Source organism: Prionailurus bengalensis, chromosome E3 (assembly GCF_016509475.1).
Source record: "Prionailurus bengalensis isolate Pbe53 chromosome E3, Fcat_Pben_1.1_paternal_pri, whole genome shotgun sequence".
Classification (NCBI taxonomy): Eukaryota; Metazoa; Chordata; class Mammalia; order Carnivora; family Felidae; genus Prionailurus; species Prionailurus bengalensis.
Window position 1 is genome coordinate 8746843 of NC_057357.1, and position 14612 is coordinate 8761454.

The 14612-nt window shown below is 54.1% G+C and overlaps 1 protein-coding gene across 2 annotated transcripts in view; it reads left to right on the forward strand.

Annotated features, from left to right (window-relative positions):
• Window positions 1–1689: 1689 nt before the first annotated feature.
• COL26A1 (collagen type XXVI alpha 1 chain) overlaps window positions 1690–14612 on the forward strand; it is a 164298-nt gene continuing 151375 nt past the window's right edge. Inside the window, exon 1 of one of the 2 annotated variants that reach the window (XM_043559775.1) lies at window positions 1690–2105. In XM_043559775.1, coding sequence (XP_043415710.1) covers window positions 1948–2105 — 158 coding nt within the window. In that variant the 5' untranslated portion in view covers window positions 1690–1947. The remainder of the gene's footprint in view (window positions 2106–14612) is intronic. The other variant, XM_043559776.1, reaches the window with a different exon arrangement.

Sequence of the window (14612 nt, forward strand, 5' to 3'; positions counted from 1 at the left end):
ATGTCACGCCTGCAGCATAAAGCTAATTTATAGCTACATGGAATTTCTCTGGTCTTTGAGGTCTCATTATGCAAGTAAAGGAGAGGAAGGAAGAAGACAGAATGCTTACAAATTCCTGGGGGGCGGGGAATGACCTCACCACTTACTGGGTGTTAGCCAACTGCCCAGGGACCACAGTTCAGATTCCTTTTGGGGAGGCCCTGAAAATCCCCTGATAACCCAAACTCTCCAAATCTTTTAGGCCTTGAGAGAGGGATGGAGGGCAAGTTGAAGGAAGTAGTTCTAGGTCCAAGTGACATTTCCCATTATGCACTGCCCACTCTGAGATGGACTGTATCCAACCTGAGTCCTGGTCAGAGACTCGGGACTTGGGAAGTCCACTGACGAGGCCTCAGCAGGATGTGAGAGAGCCGAGTGGAGAAAGATGGGTAGTTTGGGGAGAAGGTGAAGCGGGTTGGATATGTTTGGGGATAGGTACTCAAAAGGATACATATGGGATATGTGAAGAAGAGGACAGAAGCCGCGGGAGTGGGCCTTTCTTTTTTTTTTTTTTTAATTTTTTTTTTCAACATTTATTTATTTTTGGGACAGAGAGAGACAGAGCATGAACGGCGGAGGGGCAGAGAGAGAGGGAGACACAGAATCGGAAACAGGCTCCAGGCTCTGAGCCATCAGTCCAGAGCCCGACGCGGGGCTCGAACTCACGGACTGCGAGATCGTGACCTGGCTGAAGTCAGATGCTTAACCGACTGCGCCACCCAGGCGCCCCTTGGGCCTTTCTATTCACATCCCCAACGGCATCTTCCTGTATTCCCCTAAAAACAATTCCAGAATTCTCTTACAAAATGTACTGCAGCCCATTAAGCACTTCCATATTGGATGGCTTCTCTCCAGACCTCGGGGCATTTTACAGACTAGGAGCTCTTAGTTAGGGGGGCCAAGAGGCAGCTTTGGGGCCTCTGTCAGCCCCTAGGGTGCTTCAGGGAGAATTAGAAAGACTCAATCTGGGGAGAGGGGGCGCAGCCTAGATTTTGGGCCCCACCTGTCCCCTGCTTGAGGTACAGCGCTCTGGAGATCTTGCAGCCCAGAAAAGATCAACTTGGGGCCAGGCGGCCCCTGGGCTCAGTGTGGGATCTGGGACTCGGCATGCCCATCTGTAAAAGGTGGGATTGTAATCCGATCTCCCCTCCCGTGAAGCTACTTTCCAGATCTGATGCCTCATGAATCGGTGATTCCAAGGACAACTTCTCACCCCCAAGTCCAGGGCTTTCCTCATTCCTGGCTACAGCTCACCTTGGAGAGAGAGAGAGTTGGCAAGGTAGAGGGTGGAGGTGAAAAGGGAGAAGAGTCTAAGGAAGCTTGGGCGTGAAGTAGTTTTGTCCAAAGGGCCCTAGACCAAGAGCGTGCTCTTTTTCCGGCTTAACTCTTTTGGGCCTCTGTTTCCGCCTCTAAAAAATGGGAATGGTGGCATCTAATACCGAGGGCAACGTTGTGGGGATTAAAATCGCCCAGGTGAAATTGCCAGGCATGGAGCGGGGATCCCACGAGCGTTTGCGGACCCGAAGAGGGCTCGGTTGGGAAGGTTCTAGACTGCGTGCGCGAGGACGCAGGCGCGACGTCTGGCTTTCCGGGCACGCGGCTCCCCCCCACCCCCCGGACCCCCAGCTCTGCAGCCACTGCCGCCTCCTCGGCCCCGGACCGCCGAGGGTTAATGAAAAAGCCCCACGCCCCCTTTGACGGCGCTGAGCCCACCTCGCCGAATTTGAAAAGGCGGCCCTGGAGAGGCGTGGGCGCCCCCCAGAAACTTCCAACTCGCACCCGGGCTCCGCTCGCTCGCCGGCTCGCTCGCTCTGCTCCCGGCGGGGGCCGCGGGTTCGGTCCGGCCGCGGGTGCGCTCCCGCCTGTCCTGCCGCCCGGGCTCCGGGTCCCCGCGGGCGGCCGCGCAAGATGAAGCTGGCTCTCCTCCTGCCCTGGGCGTGCTGCTGCCTCTGCGGGTCGGCGCTGGCCACCGGCTTCCTGTACCCCTTCCCGGCCGCAGCCCTGCAGCAGCACGGCTACCCCGAGCCGGGCGCCGGCTCCCCCGGCAGCGGCTACGGGAGCCGCCGGTGAGTAGCGCGGCGACGGCGGGGCCTGGGGGGCGAGCGCTGGGGACGCGGGGCGGTCGGGGGCTCGGGGCTGGAGACGAGAGGCTGGCCGGCGGAGGGCGCCGGGCGGTGGAGGGTGGGGGGGATGGAGAGCTGGGCGGTGGGCTGGGGACGCGGGGCGGTCGGGGACTGGGGGCTTGGGCGGCCTGGGCCGGGGCCAGGGCGGGCGGGGGGGGGGGCGCGGGGTCGGGACTGCGGTGGTCTCTGGCCGCGCCCACCTTCTCTCTTCCTTTCTTTGCTCCCCCAACCTTCGCCCCTTCGGCTCCCGGCTCCGAGGAGAGGTGGCCGAAACCTGCGGGGGTGGGGGGTGGGGTGGGGAGGCGCGCGGAGGGAGCGACCGTGGCCCGCTGGGGCTGCGTGGCTCAGTCCCTGGATGTTTACCGGATCACGTGGCTCCGCCGCGCTCACCTGCGCGGTCGCGGCTTTGTGTTGGGGAGCAGGTTCCCGGGTTGCCAAGGCCGAGCGTCCGGTCTCCCGCCTCTCTTGCTTGCTGCCCAGGGATACCGGGGGCAGGCGGCGGGGGGGGGGGGGGCACGATTCCGTCCCGTCCTGGGGGCCGGGACCGCGAAGGAGCCTCTGCTGCGCACCACCCAGTCACCTGGGGACGTGGAACCGGGCTCCGATTGGACGGATCCGCTGCGGGGCCGGAGAAGGAGCCAGGTCACCGAACCCGAAGCGCCGGGACGCACCGGTGGCTTCCTCCTCTGCCGGCAGGTGGCGCCCTGGCCACCCCCGAGACGGTTAGGGCAGCGTCTGCTCACCGCGAGGTTGAATTCCCCCAGAAAACGCGTGAGCACGCAAGTAAAAGTTGCCAAATGCCCGTTTGCGCAGCTCAGTCGAATTCAGCATTTCCTCATTTAATAATTACAACTCACAGAGTTGTGATGGCTCTCTAGAGCACACAACGTGCATTCGTATCTTCCGTGTCTTTGGATCCTAAACCCCCTCCAGGGGTACCTATTTACAGCGTTATCTTTCCTTCGGGTGAGGAAATGGAGATCCAGGGGGAGGTCCCCAAGTTAGTGGCAACTCAGGACTGACCTTCTGTCTGCTTTCTCCCAATCTTGTCCTTTCTACCGCACCACTCTGCTTATTGTTATGGAGGAAGGCAAGAGACAGGTCCCAGCGACTTCTGTGTGATATTTATTTACCAAACCCCGGAGAACTATCAAGATGAATCCTGGAAATGAATGTCTTATATAGCACCGGGGAGGCAGGGATGTTTTGTGCCGGGCAGGCTGTATGCTTAATGGCTGGGTAAGGTGAGACTCAGGAAAGCACACACACACACACACACACACACACACACACACACACAAAGTGCTTCTGGAAAACTTTGCATACAATTTTATTTCCCTCATTTTGTTTGGAAATACTTACCCATGGCTTCTATTAGTATTATTCTCCAGACACCCACAGTAGTGTGGGCTCTGCACTCATCCCCCGCATATGAGGATAGTCTGAAAAAAACAAGCTTTTCAAGTTGTAGAGTGATCTGTATAACATGATCTCATTTATGAAAAAACATTCTGGTTTATGGGGATGTATGCCCAGAAAAAAATCCATAGGCAAACATTTCCTACAGTTACCTATCGGGAGAGTCCAGAGGTCGGAGGGCAGGGGTGGAAGGTGGGTGGGCTTCCATTTTCTCCCTTGGTGTCCCGGTGTCCTGTTTGCATCTCTTACAAGGAGCATACATTCCTGTGTTATTTTTGCAATTAAAAAGTGTGGGAAGAAAAAGAAAAAGAAAAGAAAAGCTTCCGCACGGTGAAACATGCATGCTGAGAAGAGCCAGAGGTGAAGTCCTTGAAGGAAGTGAGTGGATGGGGACGGATGCTCTGGCGTTTGGTGGGGTGCGACTTGGGGACCGCCACAGAAACTTGGAAGGGACTGTTTTAGCGTAAATAAAAAGAGGCCCAAACAATTGTGGTAATCTTCCAGAACTCTTTCTACCAGGATGGGAGCCGGGAGAAGGTATAATTAGGTTCAGGAAGGATCTGGATGAAGCTGTGGAAAATGGATTCCTAAATAGGATACTAGGAGGTGTTAAGGAGGCTCGGGGCAGGTTCCAGATGCTGGAGATTGATGTCCAGAGCGCCACTGAGCTCCGCTATGCAAAGTCCCGCGTGGGCATGGTGTGCTTGAGCTGGATGGTGTCGTACGTTCCTGGGTCTCGTGAGCGATCAGTCACAGGTGGCCTGCGTCCTTGAAATTCAAGAGCCCCAGAAGCAGAGGGCTTGGAGACGACGTTTGGCACGGCACCCTTCGCAGCCTTGGCCTCCGCTTTGCCTCCGTATGTGTGTTGACAGTGGCTTGGTCTCAGCCTACGGGCCAAGTGACAGAGCTGTTTCTGACAAATAGTCTCCCTTCAGTTCATGGTATTGCTCCTGTTGGCATCCGAGTTTTGGATGTGGTCTGTGTTTTCCTTGTTGGGCGTGCGTGCGCAGCAGATTGCTGCGCCTACCCTTCTGGGCCTGGGCCTGTCTGGGTCTGACATGTGCTGGGGGCATCTTGCCCAAACCGGGGTGCTCTGCTCCGGTCACCTCTGTCAGAAGCCCAGGGTGGACCCCTCTGTGGAAGCAACTTTGGCAAAAACGAAGAGGACCCGACTTCCTCAGAGGGCTGTTTCCCGAAGAATCCAGCAACCCTGCATATGGGCCACCAATGGTTTTTGCTGGCCAGAGAGCCGTTCAGTTGCCAAATGAAAGCTGAAGGGAACTGCGGCACCCGTGGACGTGCAGGGCCGCACTAAGAACTGAGCCCCCGGGGCGCCTGGATGGCTCAGGGCGTCAAGGGTCTGACCGGCTCGGGTCCTGATCTCACAGCTCATGAGTTCGAGCCCCGCATCGGGCTCTCCGCTCTCAGTACAGAGCCTGCTTGGGATTCTTTCTCTTTGCCTCTTCCTGGCTCATGCTCTCTCTCTCTTTCTCTCTCTCCCTCTCAAAATAAATAAATAAACTTAAAAAAAACTTAATAAAACTTAAAAATAAAAGAACTGAGCCCCCAATGCCCCCCCCCCCCGTTTTTGATTCTACCCTCGTAAGTAGAATACATTTGTGAAACTCTTTAAAGCATGCAAGTTTCGCTCACTCCCCTTTCTCTTTCCCTCCTTCCCTCCCTCCCTCCTCTGCCACAGATGTTTACTGGGGGGTCTTGTCCCTTGTCTCCTTCTCCCTTCTATATCCGACCCTAAAGGGGCCAGAGCAGCTGCGAATGATCAGGACACAAGGATGAGACCAGAGGAGGGCCCCACGGCCTATCTGTGTTGTGCATCTAGTGGAGGGAGACGTTTGAATTTGGTTAAAGATAAAAAGCTTTAATACTGATTCTTGGTGTGGATGTGTTCTTCTGACTAGGAGAAACCAGAGGAGATGTGGGATGTGCCCAGATTTCAGCAGAGGAAGGAATGAATGCGTCCAGAGAGTGGGTTCGTGGGGCAGGGGACAAAAGACAAAGTTGTTTTTGGCTTCTCCCCTGAAGAAGAACGCGCATTCCAGAAACCACTTCCCCCTGTGTAGGGCCCGAGGCGTGAGAGCAAATGGAGCCCAGGTGCCGTAAGGCCACATGTCTACATGCTATGACTCAGGCTAACGGATGCTCCGTAAGTGGGTTCTGTCCGCCACCCTCGGTGAGTGTACCTTCTCAATGACCTGGAAAGCCAGGTCAATGAGGAATTCATAGATGCCATAGAATTCTGTTCCGGAAATGGAGTGAGGGGCCTTATGGGCCCTTCGAGCTGCGTGTCCTACAAGTTCACTCCACACCCGTGGTCTAGAAGTGGGCATACAGGCTGCGGGGTCTGTCCCGGAGGATGGCCCGGATGGGCACACCCTCTTGGTCCCACAGCCTTGTCGTCCGGCGGGAGGGCCACGGCCAGAGGAGGCCAGAGCGGGGTCCTGTCAAGTGCAAGGCCCAGGGCAGGTCCAGGTCCAGGGGCCGTGGCCCGTCCCCTAGGGGCTCTGCCCCTAATTCACGATACGGACTTGTGCGTGTTACTGAACCTGCCCTAGCCCGTGTCCCGGTCTGCACGATGAGGACAGCATGGAGACAGGACTCAGGGCGTGAGGCTCGCCGGGAGGCCGCGTGTGCGAGGCGCCAAGAGCAGGAAGGGTGCTCAGAGGCTGGGTTTGCAGAACAGACCTGACCGCACTCGGCCGTCCCCACCTCGGTCAGGAAGAGAGTCGGAGCTGCTCAGCCACGCGTGCAGGCCTTTGTCCTCTGGCCCCCTGGCCCCTGTGCCGTGGGCCGCCCCTCACCCTCCAGCCCTGCCGAGCGGCTGCTCCTGTGGGTCATCCAGCGTTCGGGGTGCTGTCGCTCCAGGTCACACCTTTTATAAAAAAAAATTTTTTAAAATCTTTATTTATTTTTGAGAGAGAGAGAGAGAGAGAGAGACGCAGAATCCGAAGCAGGCTCCAGGCTCCGAGCTGTCGGCACAGAGCTTGACGCGGGGCTCAAACCCACAAACCGCGAGATCATGACCTGAGCTGAAGTCGGACACTTGACCGACGGAGCCACCCAGGCACCCCTCCTGGTCACGCCTTTAATGACGCGGATACTGGCTGACGGCCTGTTTCATCCTCGTGGCTTTACCTGCGTGAGGCCGTCCTTCTCCCCACACCCCTCGAGGCTGCCCCACTCCCCTCCTCTCCCCCATTCTGCCACAATTCTGGGCACCCGGATGTCCAGATGTGACTCACCAATGCCCCATGTTACTCTAAGCCTCTCCCCCCCCCCCCCCCTTCACCTTAGCCGCTATCCTTGGCCTTGCCGGCCTCTGAGTTCCCCGCAGGAACCTCACACCTCGGTGTCTCGGTATCATAAATTCTGGACTCAGGTTCTTCCACCCCACCCCTCACTCATGCGGCTGAGCCCTCCTTTGCTCACTCCGTCTTCTCTTAGCCTGACCACTTGTCCCATCTTTGTGGCCTTCCGACCTCCAACTTCCTGTCCCCTTGACCCTCCCTCCCAGCTGCCTAGAAAGGCGCGCCCCTCCCTGCCCGGAGGATCCTCGAGCCTTCTTCTGGAGGGTCAGGAGGGCTGTCCATCTGCGTTAGCGACGTTACTGCGCCTCAGTAGTGGTGACGGGGTCTGGCATCGGGGCTTCCTGTCTCTCTGCCCAGGAACTGGCTGTGTGTGGCCAGCCCTGTGATGGCGAGGCTGTGTGGCATCGTCCGTGACCAACTTAGCCACTGCCTGGTGGGGCCCGTTTTAGTTCTACAAGGATCTGTCTTCCTCTTCCGTGCCGCTGCCCGATGGACCTTTCTCTTGCTCTCCTCTGTAAAGCCCTTTGGTCGCCCACCATCTCCTGCCTCAGCTTGACAGACAGGTTTCAGTTCTTAGGTCAACTCTTAGTGACTAGTAGGAGCTGCCCCGGCCAGTGGGTTAAGGAGGATTCCGAGGTGGAGTCTGGGCTCTGTGAAGAGGACCATGACAACTGAGTGATGTCACCGTGGCTGTGGGGCAGGAAAGTGGAGGCAGGTGTGATGTATTGGGCAGCCTTGGCCTTTATGATAAAACCCACCGTCTCCGATGTCACGTATAAAGGCTGCCTTCAAATCAATGTTTTTAAGTTTATTTATTTGAGAGAGAGAGAGAGAGAGAACAAGCAGGGGAGGGGCAGAGAGAGAGGGAGAGAGAATCCCAAGCAGGCTCTGCACTGTCGGCAGAGAGCCCGATGTGGGGCTCAAACCCACGAACTGTGAGATCGTGATCTGAGCTGGAACCGAGGGGGACACTTACTTAACCGACTGCGCCACCCAGATGCTCCTAAAGTCTGACTTTTTAAAGCCCATCTTTTGTCCTCTATACCAGCTACATCGTATTAGTTATTTCTGTTTCCTTGCATCTGCTGTTTGATTTGCTTGCGGTGCCCTCCCATGAGCACCTAGAATATTCTGCATATGTCTGTCTCAAGGTCTCTCAACCTTGGTACCCTTGACACTGTGGACCGGGTAACCTTGTCGTGCAGCCGTCCTGCGTGTCGCAGGATGTCCTGGCCTCTCCCCACTGAACACCAGGAGCATAGCCTTGCCCCCAACTCGAACAACCGAAAAACGTCTCCTGACCCGGCCAGATGTCCCCTAGGGGACAAAATCACACCCAGCTGGAACCTCTGTTCTCTCTGAACTTGAACATTTTGAATTGGGGGACATTTAAAAATATGGTATTTAGGGGCGCCTGGGTGGCTCAGTCTGTTGAGCGCCCGGCTCTTGATTTTGGCTCAGGCCGTGATCCTAGGGTTGTGGGATCAAGCCCTGCATAGGGCTTTGCGGTGACAGCATGGAGCCTGCTTGGGATTCTCTCTCTCTCCCTCTGCCCCCTCCCCTACTCTTTCTCTCTCTCTCCCTCAAAAAAGAGAAAACAATACATGAAAATAAAAATATGATATCTAAAATTTTTTTCTGTGGAAGCTGTCGAACCTATACACAAGTAGGCAGCAAAATAAGTCCCTGTGTACCCTCACTGGGCTTTGTTAACTGTTGCATTTTGCCACACTTACCCGGTTCCCTTCTTCCCGCCCAACACACACACACACACACACACACACACACACACACACGCACACACACACACATTCTGTTTGGGTGTGTGAAGCATTTTACAGTTTTTTTTGTTTTTTTTTTTTTAAGTAGGCTCCATGCCCAATGTGTGACTTGAACTCACCACCCTGAGATCAAATGCCCTTGGGGCATTTGAAAGCAAATCCCAGGCTCACGTCCATTTTACTTGTAATATTCTGTATACACTACCATGCCAACGTTTAACAGACTTACAGTCATTCCTTATTCGTATTACTGTTCCTTCTTCTTATTGGAGCCCAAATCCAATCCACATTCAGATTCTCTCCAATTGTCCAGAAAGTGTTTCTTTATTGTTAGTTTGTTCAGATCCGGATCTACTCATGGCCTGCTGTGGTTCTTGTGCCTTTTTAGTCTCTCACTGTAGGAAAGTCCTCTCTCCTTTACAAGAATGCTTTTCCCCCTCAAGCCATTGACTTGTCAGAAGGCCGGTTGTCCTGTAGGCGCCCATGTTCCAGATTTGGCTGATTGCTTCCAAGTGGTGTCATTGATTTGATCTTCTACTGCCTGTGTTTGTTCTGTATTGGAGATTAGATGTAAAGGTTTGATTATATTTAGGATCTCTTTTTGGGGGGGAGGCAAGAGTGCTTCATAGTTGGTCCAGTATGTCATGTCATGTCATGTCATGTCATGTCATGTCATGTCATATCAATCAGGGGGTGTTACGAACTGAGTATTTTTGTCCCCTCAAAATTCCTATGGTGAAGCCCTGTCCTCAATATGATGGCATTTGGAGGTAGGCCTTCTGAAAGTAATTAGGTTTAGATGAAGTCATGAGGTTGGGGTCCCCATGATGGCACTCCTGTCCTTATAAGAAAGGGAAGGGAGTGGCGCCTGGGTGGTTCAGTCGGTTGAGCGTCTGACTTGGGCTCTGGTCATGATCTCGCGGTTCATGGGTTTGAGCCCCACATCAGGCTCTGGGCTGATAGCTCAGAGCCTGGCTTCTGCTTCGGATTCTGTGTCTCCCTCTCTCTCTGACCCTCCACTGCTCACGCTCTGTCTCTCTGTCTCTCTGAAATAAATAAACATTAAAACATTTTTTTAAAAAAGAAAGAAAAGGAAGAGAGAGAGCAGAGCGCGCGCGCACACACACACTCTCTCTCTTTCTCTCTGCCACGTGAAGACACAGTGAACGGGCAGCCTTCCTGCCAGCCTGGAAGAGGCTCTCACCAGGAACTGAATCTGCCGGCACTTTCGTCCTGGACTTGCCAGCCTCCATATCTGTGAGAAAGAAACATTTAAGCCACTCTCTCTAGGATGTATTTTGCGATGGTGCCCCAGGCTAATACAGGAGGACGTGACTTTTTTTTTTCCCTGGAAATCCGGGTGTTCGACATTCACCAAAATAACCACTGTCTGCAGGTTTCTTTTCTTCTCTCTGCAATTTATTTCTTGAAGAAACCAGGCCTGGTCGAGGTTTCCTTGTTCAGGATTTTGTTGAGAGAGAGAGTGAGAGAGCGCACGCTCGTGCACACACATGTGAGCAAGGGCACGTGTATGGGGGAGGGACAGAGAGAGAGAGAGAGAGAGAGGGGCGGGGGAGAAAATCTCAAGAAGGCTCCCAACACCCAGCGCGGAGCCCGGTGTGGGGCTCGGTCCTATGTCCCTGGGATCATAACCTGAGCCAGAATCCAGAGTCAGATGCTCAACAGACTGAGCCACCCAGGCGCCTCTCCTTGTTCGGGATTTTGTCGATTATATCCTCATGGTGCCTGTTACCACATTCCTCTGTCCTCGGTATTTCCAGAATATTGGAAATTAAACAGAAGCTTGAGTAGATTTTGGTTCTGTCTCCTTCTCTTCCTTATTATTATTGTTTGGGCCAAATTACCTCTTTGGTTGTGTAGTATTCTTCCGTCAACAATTGTGTTAAGAATCACACACCATCTGGTAGTTTCTTTTTCTCTTGTGATGTTAGCAGGTTTTGATAACCGTTGTCTTCATCACCGTTCGTTAAGGGCTGCATTATTTTTGAGAGAAAGAGTGTGTGTGCACCCCAGTGGGGGAGGTGCAGAGAGAGAGGGGGACGGAGGATCTAAAGCAGGCTCTGCGCTGAGAGTGGAGAGGCTGACGTGGGGCTCGAACTCACGAACTGTGAGATCAGGACCTGAGCTGAAGTCAGACGCTCAACTGACTGAGCCACCCAGGCGCCCCCCAGATGTATCCTATTTTAATGCTGACGTGGCTTTTTCATTTAATTACTGGAATACTTGTGTGATTTCCCCCTTCTCTACTATATGTAGATAGTCATATTTTGAAATTTTTTTTTTGTAAATTCGTTTTTAATGTTTATTTATTCTTGAGACAGAGACAGCGTGAACAGGGGAGGGGCAGAGAGAGACAGAGACACAGAATCCGAAGCAGCCTCCAGGCTCGGAGCTGTCAGCACAGAGCCCGACATGGGGCCCGAACTCGTGAACTGCGAGATCCTGACCTGAGCCGGGGTCAGACACTCAACCGACTGAGCCACCCAGGCTGCCCTCCTGCATTCATGTTTACAGCTCCATAGTTCTGCACTGTGTGGATCACGTCGCTTATTCACTTTGCCCTTTACTGGTAGACATTGTGTTGTTCTGATCCTTTGTGTCGCATGTAACGCCCTGTTACATGTCATTGTGCGTCATTCGTTTTGTATTTTTGCAAATGGATCTTTTTTAAAAAGCTGATTTATTTTGAGAGAGAGAGCAAGTGGGTTAGCAGAGAGAGAGAGAGAGAGAGAGGAAAGAGAGAATCCCAAGCAGGCTCCACACTGTCAGCATAGAGCCCCATGCGGGGCTCGAGCTCACGAACCGTGAGATCATGACCTGAGCCGAAATCAAGAGCCGGATGCTTAACCAACTGAGCCCCCCTGGACGCCTGCAAATGCATCTTTAGGATGTGTTTTTACAAGTGGGTTTTCTGGGTTAAAGGGTGAATGTGTGCATACTTCTGATAGCGTCAAACTTCCTGCCAAAGGAATTATACCATTTTGCCTCCCAATGAACAGTTTTTTTCTTGGGATACATTTTGTTTGTTTGTTTTAATTTTTTTAATGTTTATTTTTTTGACAGAGAGAGAGAGAGAGAGAGAGACAGAGCATGAGCGGGGGAGGGGCAGAGAGAGAGGGAGACACAGAATCCGAAGCGGGCTCCAGGCTCTGAACTGTCAGCACAGAGCCCGACACGGGGCTTGAACCCACAGACTGCGAGATCATGACCTGAGTTGAAGTCAGACGCTCAACCGACTGAGCCACCCAGGCGCCCCTGTTTTAATTTTTTTAATGTTTATTTACTTTTGAGAGAGAGAGCATGAGCAGGGGAGGGACAAAGAGAGATGGAGAGAGCGCGAGCATGAGCAGGGGAGGGACAGAGAGAGAGGGAGACGCAGAATCCGAAGCGGGCTCCAGGTTCCAAGCTGTCAGCACAGAGCCCAACATGGGGCTCGAACCCACGAACCGCGTGATCATGACCTGAGGTGAAGTCAGACATTTAACTGACTGAGCCACCCAGGCGCCCCCTTTGGGGTACATTTTGAAGAGCCAATTTAGTGATTCTGGGACAAAGTGGCCCTGTGGGGATGTGAGGGGACTTCCCTGGCCTACGCCACCCGCAAGCCTGGCCCACCCCTCGCGTTTGCGGGGCGCTGATGAAAGCCCTCACACCATATGTGTAAGTATTTATAAGTCGTAAATCAAGCTTACAAACTGTTAAATAAAATCTGTTGTGTTATCGACCTTGACAGACCTACCCTCCCAATGACCTGGGGATGGGGGTGAGGCTCATATTTAGAACTCTTAGCCTCCTTGAGTTTTATGCTGGAATTCAGCGGTTCGGGGAGATCCACCTTTCACTTCTCTCCTTGTTCCGCCCGACACCTTGCCCCTGGTGCGGCCTCACGCACCCACTGTGGGCACTTGAGTCTAGCCCAGGACCTCTCACCCTGTCCTACCAACCGCCACTTGGCCACACTTCATGCCCAAGTGTGTCTAGCTGTGGGGGAGGGAATCCCAGGCCCCAGGTACCTGCGCTTGGTCTGCGAGGGTGCCTGTGGTTTTGGGGACGATGTCCCTTTGGGCCCACAGCCTCCTTGCCCTGTGGGGAGGGGTGTGGCCGGAGGCAGGCCAGATGCAGGCCCCGGAAAGCACAGTGCCCAGGGTGGGGCTCCCGTTGTTTAGGTTCAAGACAGGTCTGTGTAAACGTTACCTCTGGCGAGGTACAGAGCGAGTTTCCACGGGTACGTCCCCAGTTCTTCAGAATTAGATGGCCTTTCCCCGCATGTCCCCATTCCAGAAGGCTCCATCACAATGACAGAGTTAAGCTGTCTGTGTCCACGCGTTCCCTTCTAGTATCTTCCCTGCTGGACCTCTTCATCCCCCGTTAGACTGTAGGTGCCGAGGGGACGTCACCCACCTGTGAGAGAGGCCCGAGAAGAAAGAGAAAAAGCTTTGTAATGTCGTACCTTTCCTGGCATGTGTTCCCCATCTTTTGGAGTGAGGGGCCCCGCATTTTCCTCTTGCCTGTGCTCCAAAGTTGTTTCGACGGTCTTGCTCCCATGTTTCGGGTGTCGCGTCCGCTAAACCACAGGGCAGTGACTGGCCGATCATGATGAACTGAGGAGGTAAAAGGATCAGCCATCCAGACCTATCCATGACTCGGACAATCTGGGGCCTGGAGATCTGGATTTCAGTGGCCTCCCCAGGGGTTTTTCGTGCAGCCAGGTTCAGGAAGCCCTGCATGGAGAATAGTGTTTTTTGAGATTCTTTCATCACGACCGATAACAAGAAATACCTTTCCTGTGGTGACCGAGTCCCCTTGCTTATGTGTGCGCACTCGCCTGAAACGTACGTCTGAAACAAGTTTCGCAGAATAATGCTTACCGTTACCATATGTGGTATTCTCTTTTTTATTGTATTCTATCGAGTTCATAAAAAAAAAGTGCTTGCCAAGACTCAGAAAATTGATTCCACAGCCCCTCTGTGTTAAGACCTGCCTGGGAGACCCCCTGCCCTGGGGGAGTGTGGGAGTCTCTTTGCTTTCCCCGCTCCCCCCCATTCCCATGCCTGGCCCTCCCGCCTCTGACTCTGAAGTCCCTTTCTGGTTTCAGCCTAGGTGAAGTGCTTGGTGTGTCCCCTCTTTAACCCAAACGCCTCCCCCAGACCTTACTCCATTCTATTATGGGGCAGCCACAAAGGCCTTTCCTTCGGGAAGCTTTCCCGGACTGACCTCCCCGCTCTGTGGGCAGCTCTCTGTGCCTCTTGGATCTGTGATTGTGGTTTTCACCCTGAGAACTCACTTCCCGCTTTCCTTCCCTGTGGATGGAATCATTTCTCCTCCCTGTTTCCTCCCTAGCGGGGCCCTGGCCAGTCCACCTGGGACCTGGATGCACAAGCCGGCCCTGCCCACCCACCCCCACCTCCTTGGGAGTGTGAACTTACCTAACCGGGCATTCAACCACCTGACCATCACTGAGCCCTGTAGGTGGGCTGGAGCTGGGGACTGAAATGTGGGGGCAGGGGCACACTGCCGGGGGGGCGGTGCTGGCACTCTGGGGAATGAATGATCACATCCGGGAGGCCTTGAATCTGTGACTGGATCACAGGGACCCTGGTGCTTTACCTTCAGGAAGTTACTGTTTTGCGTGCTTGGTGCTGGAGGCTGCGGGGTGATCGGTGATCGGCCGGGCCTCTGCCCTTGATGAGCTCAGAAACTGGTGGCGCTCAGACCCCAGAGCGAGGGTGGTATTTGCTACCTCGTGGGTGTGTGCGGAGTGTGACGGGCAGGCAAGGGCCGTAGGAGCGATCACTTGTCTAGGGGAGTTTGGGCGTGTGTAAGTGTGGGCATCTTTGTGCCTCAGTTTTGTCCTCTGTAAAATGGGATGATTATGGTGTTTACTTCATAAAGCTTATTTTGAG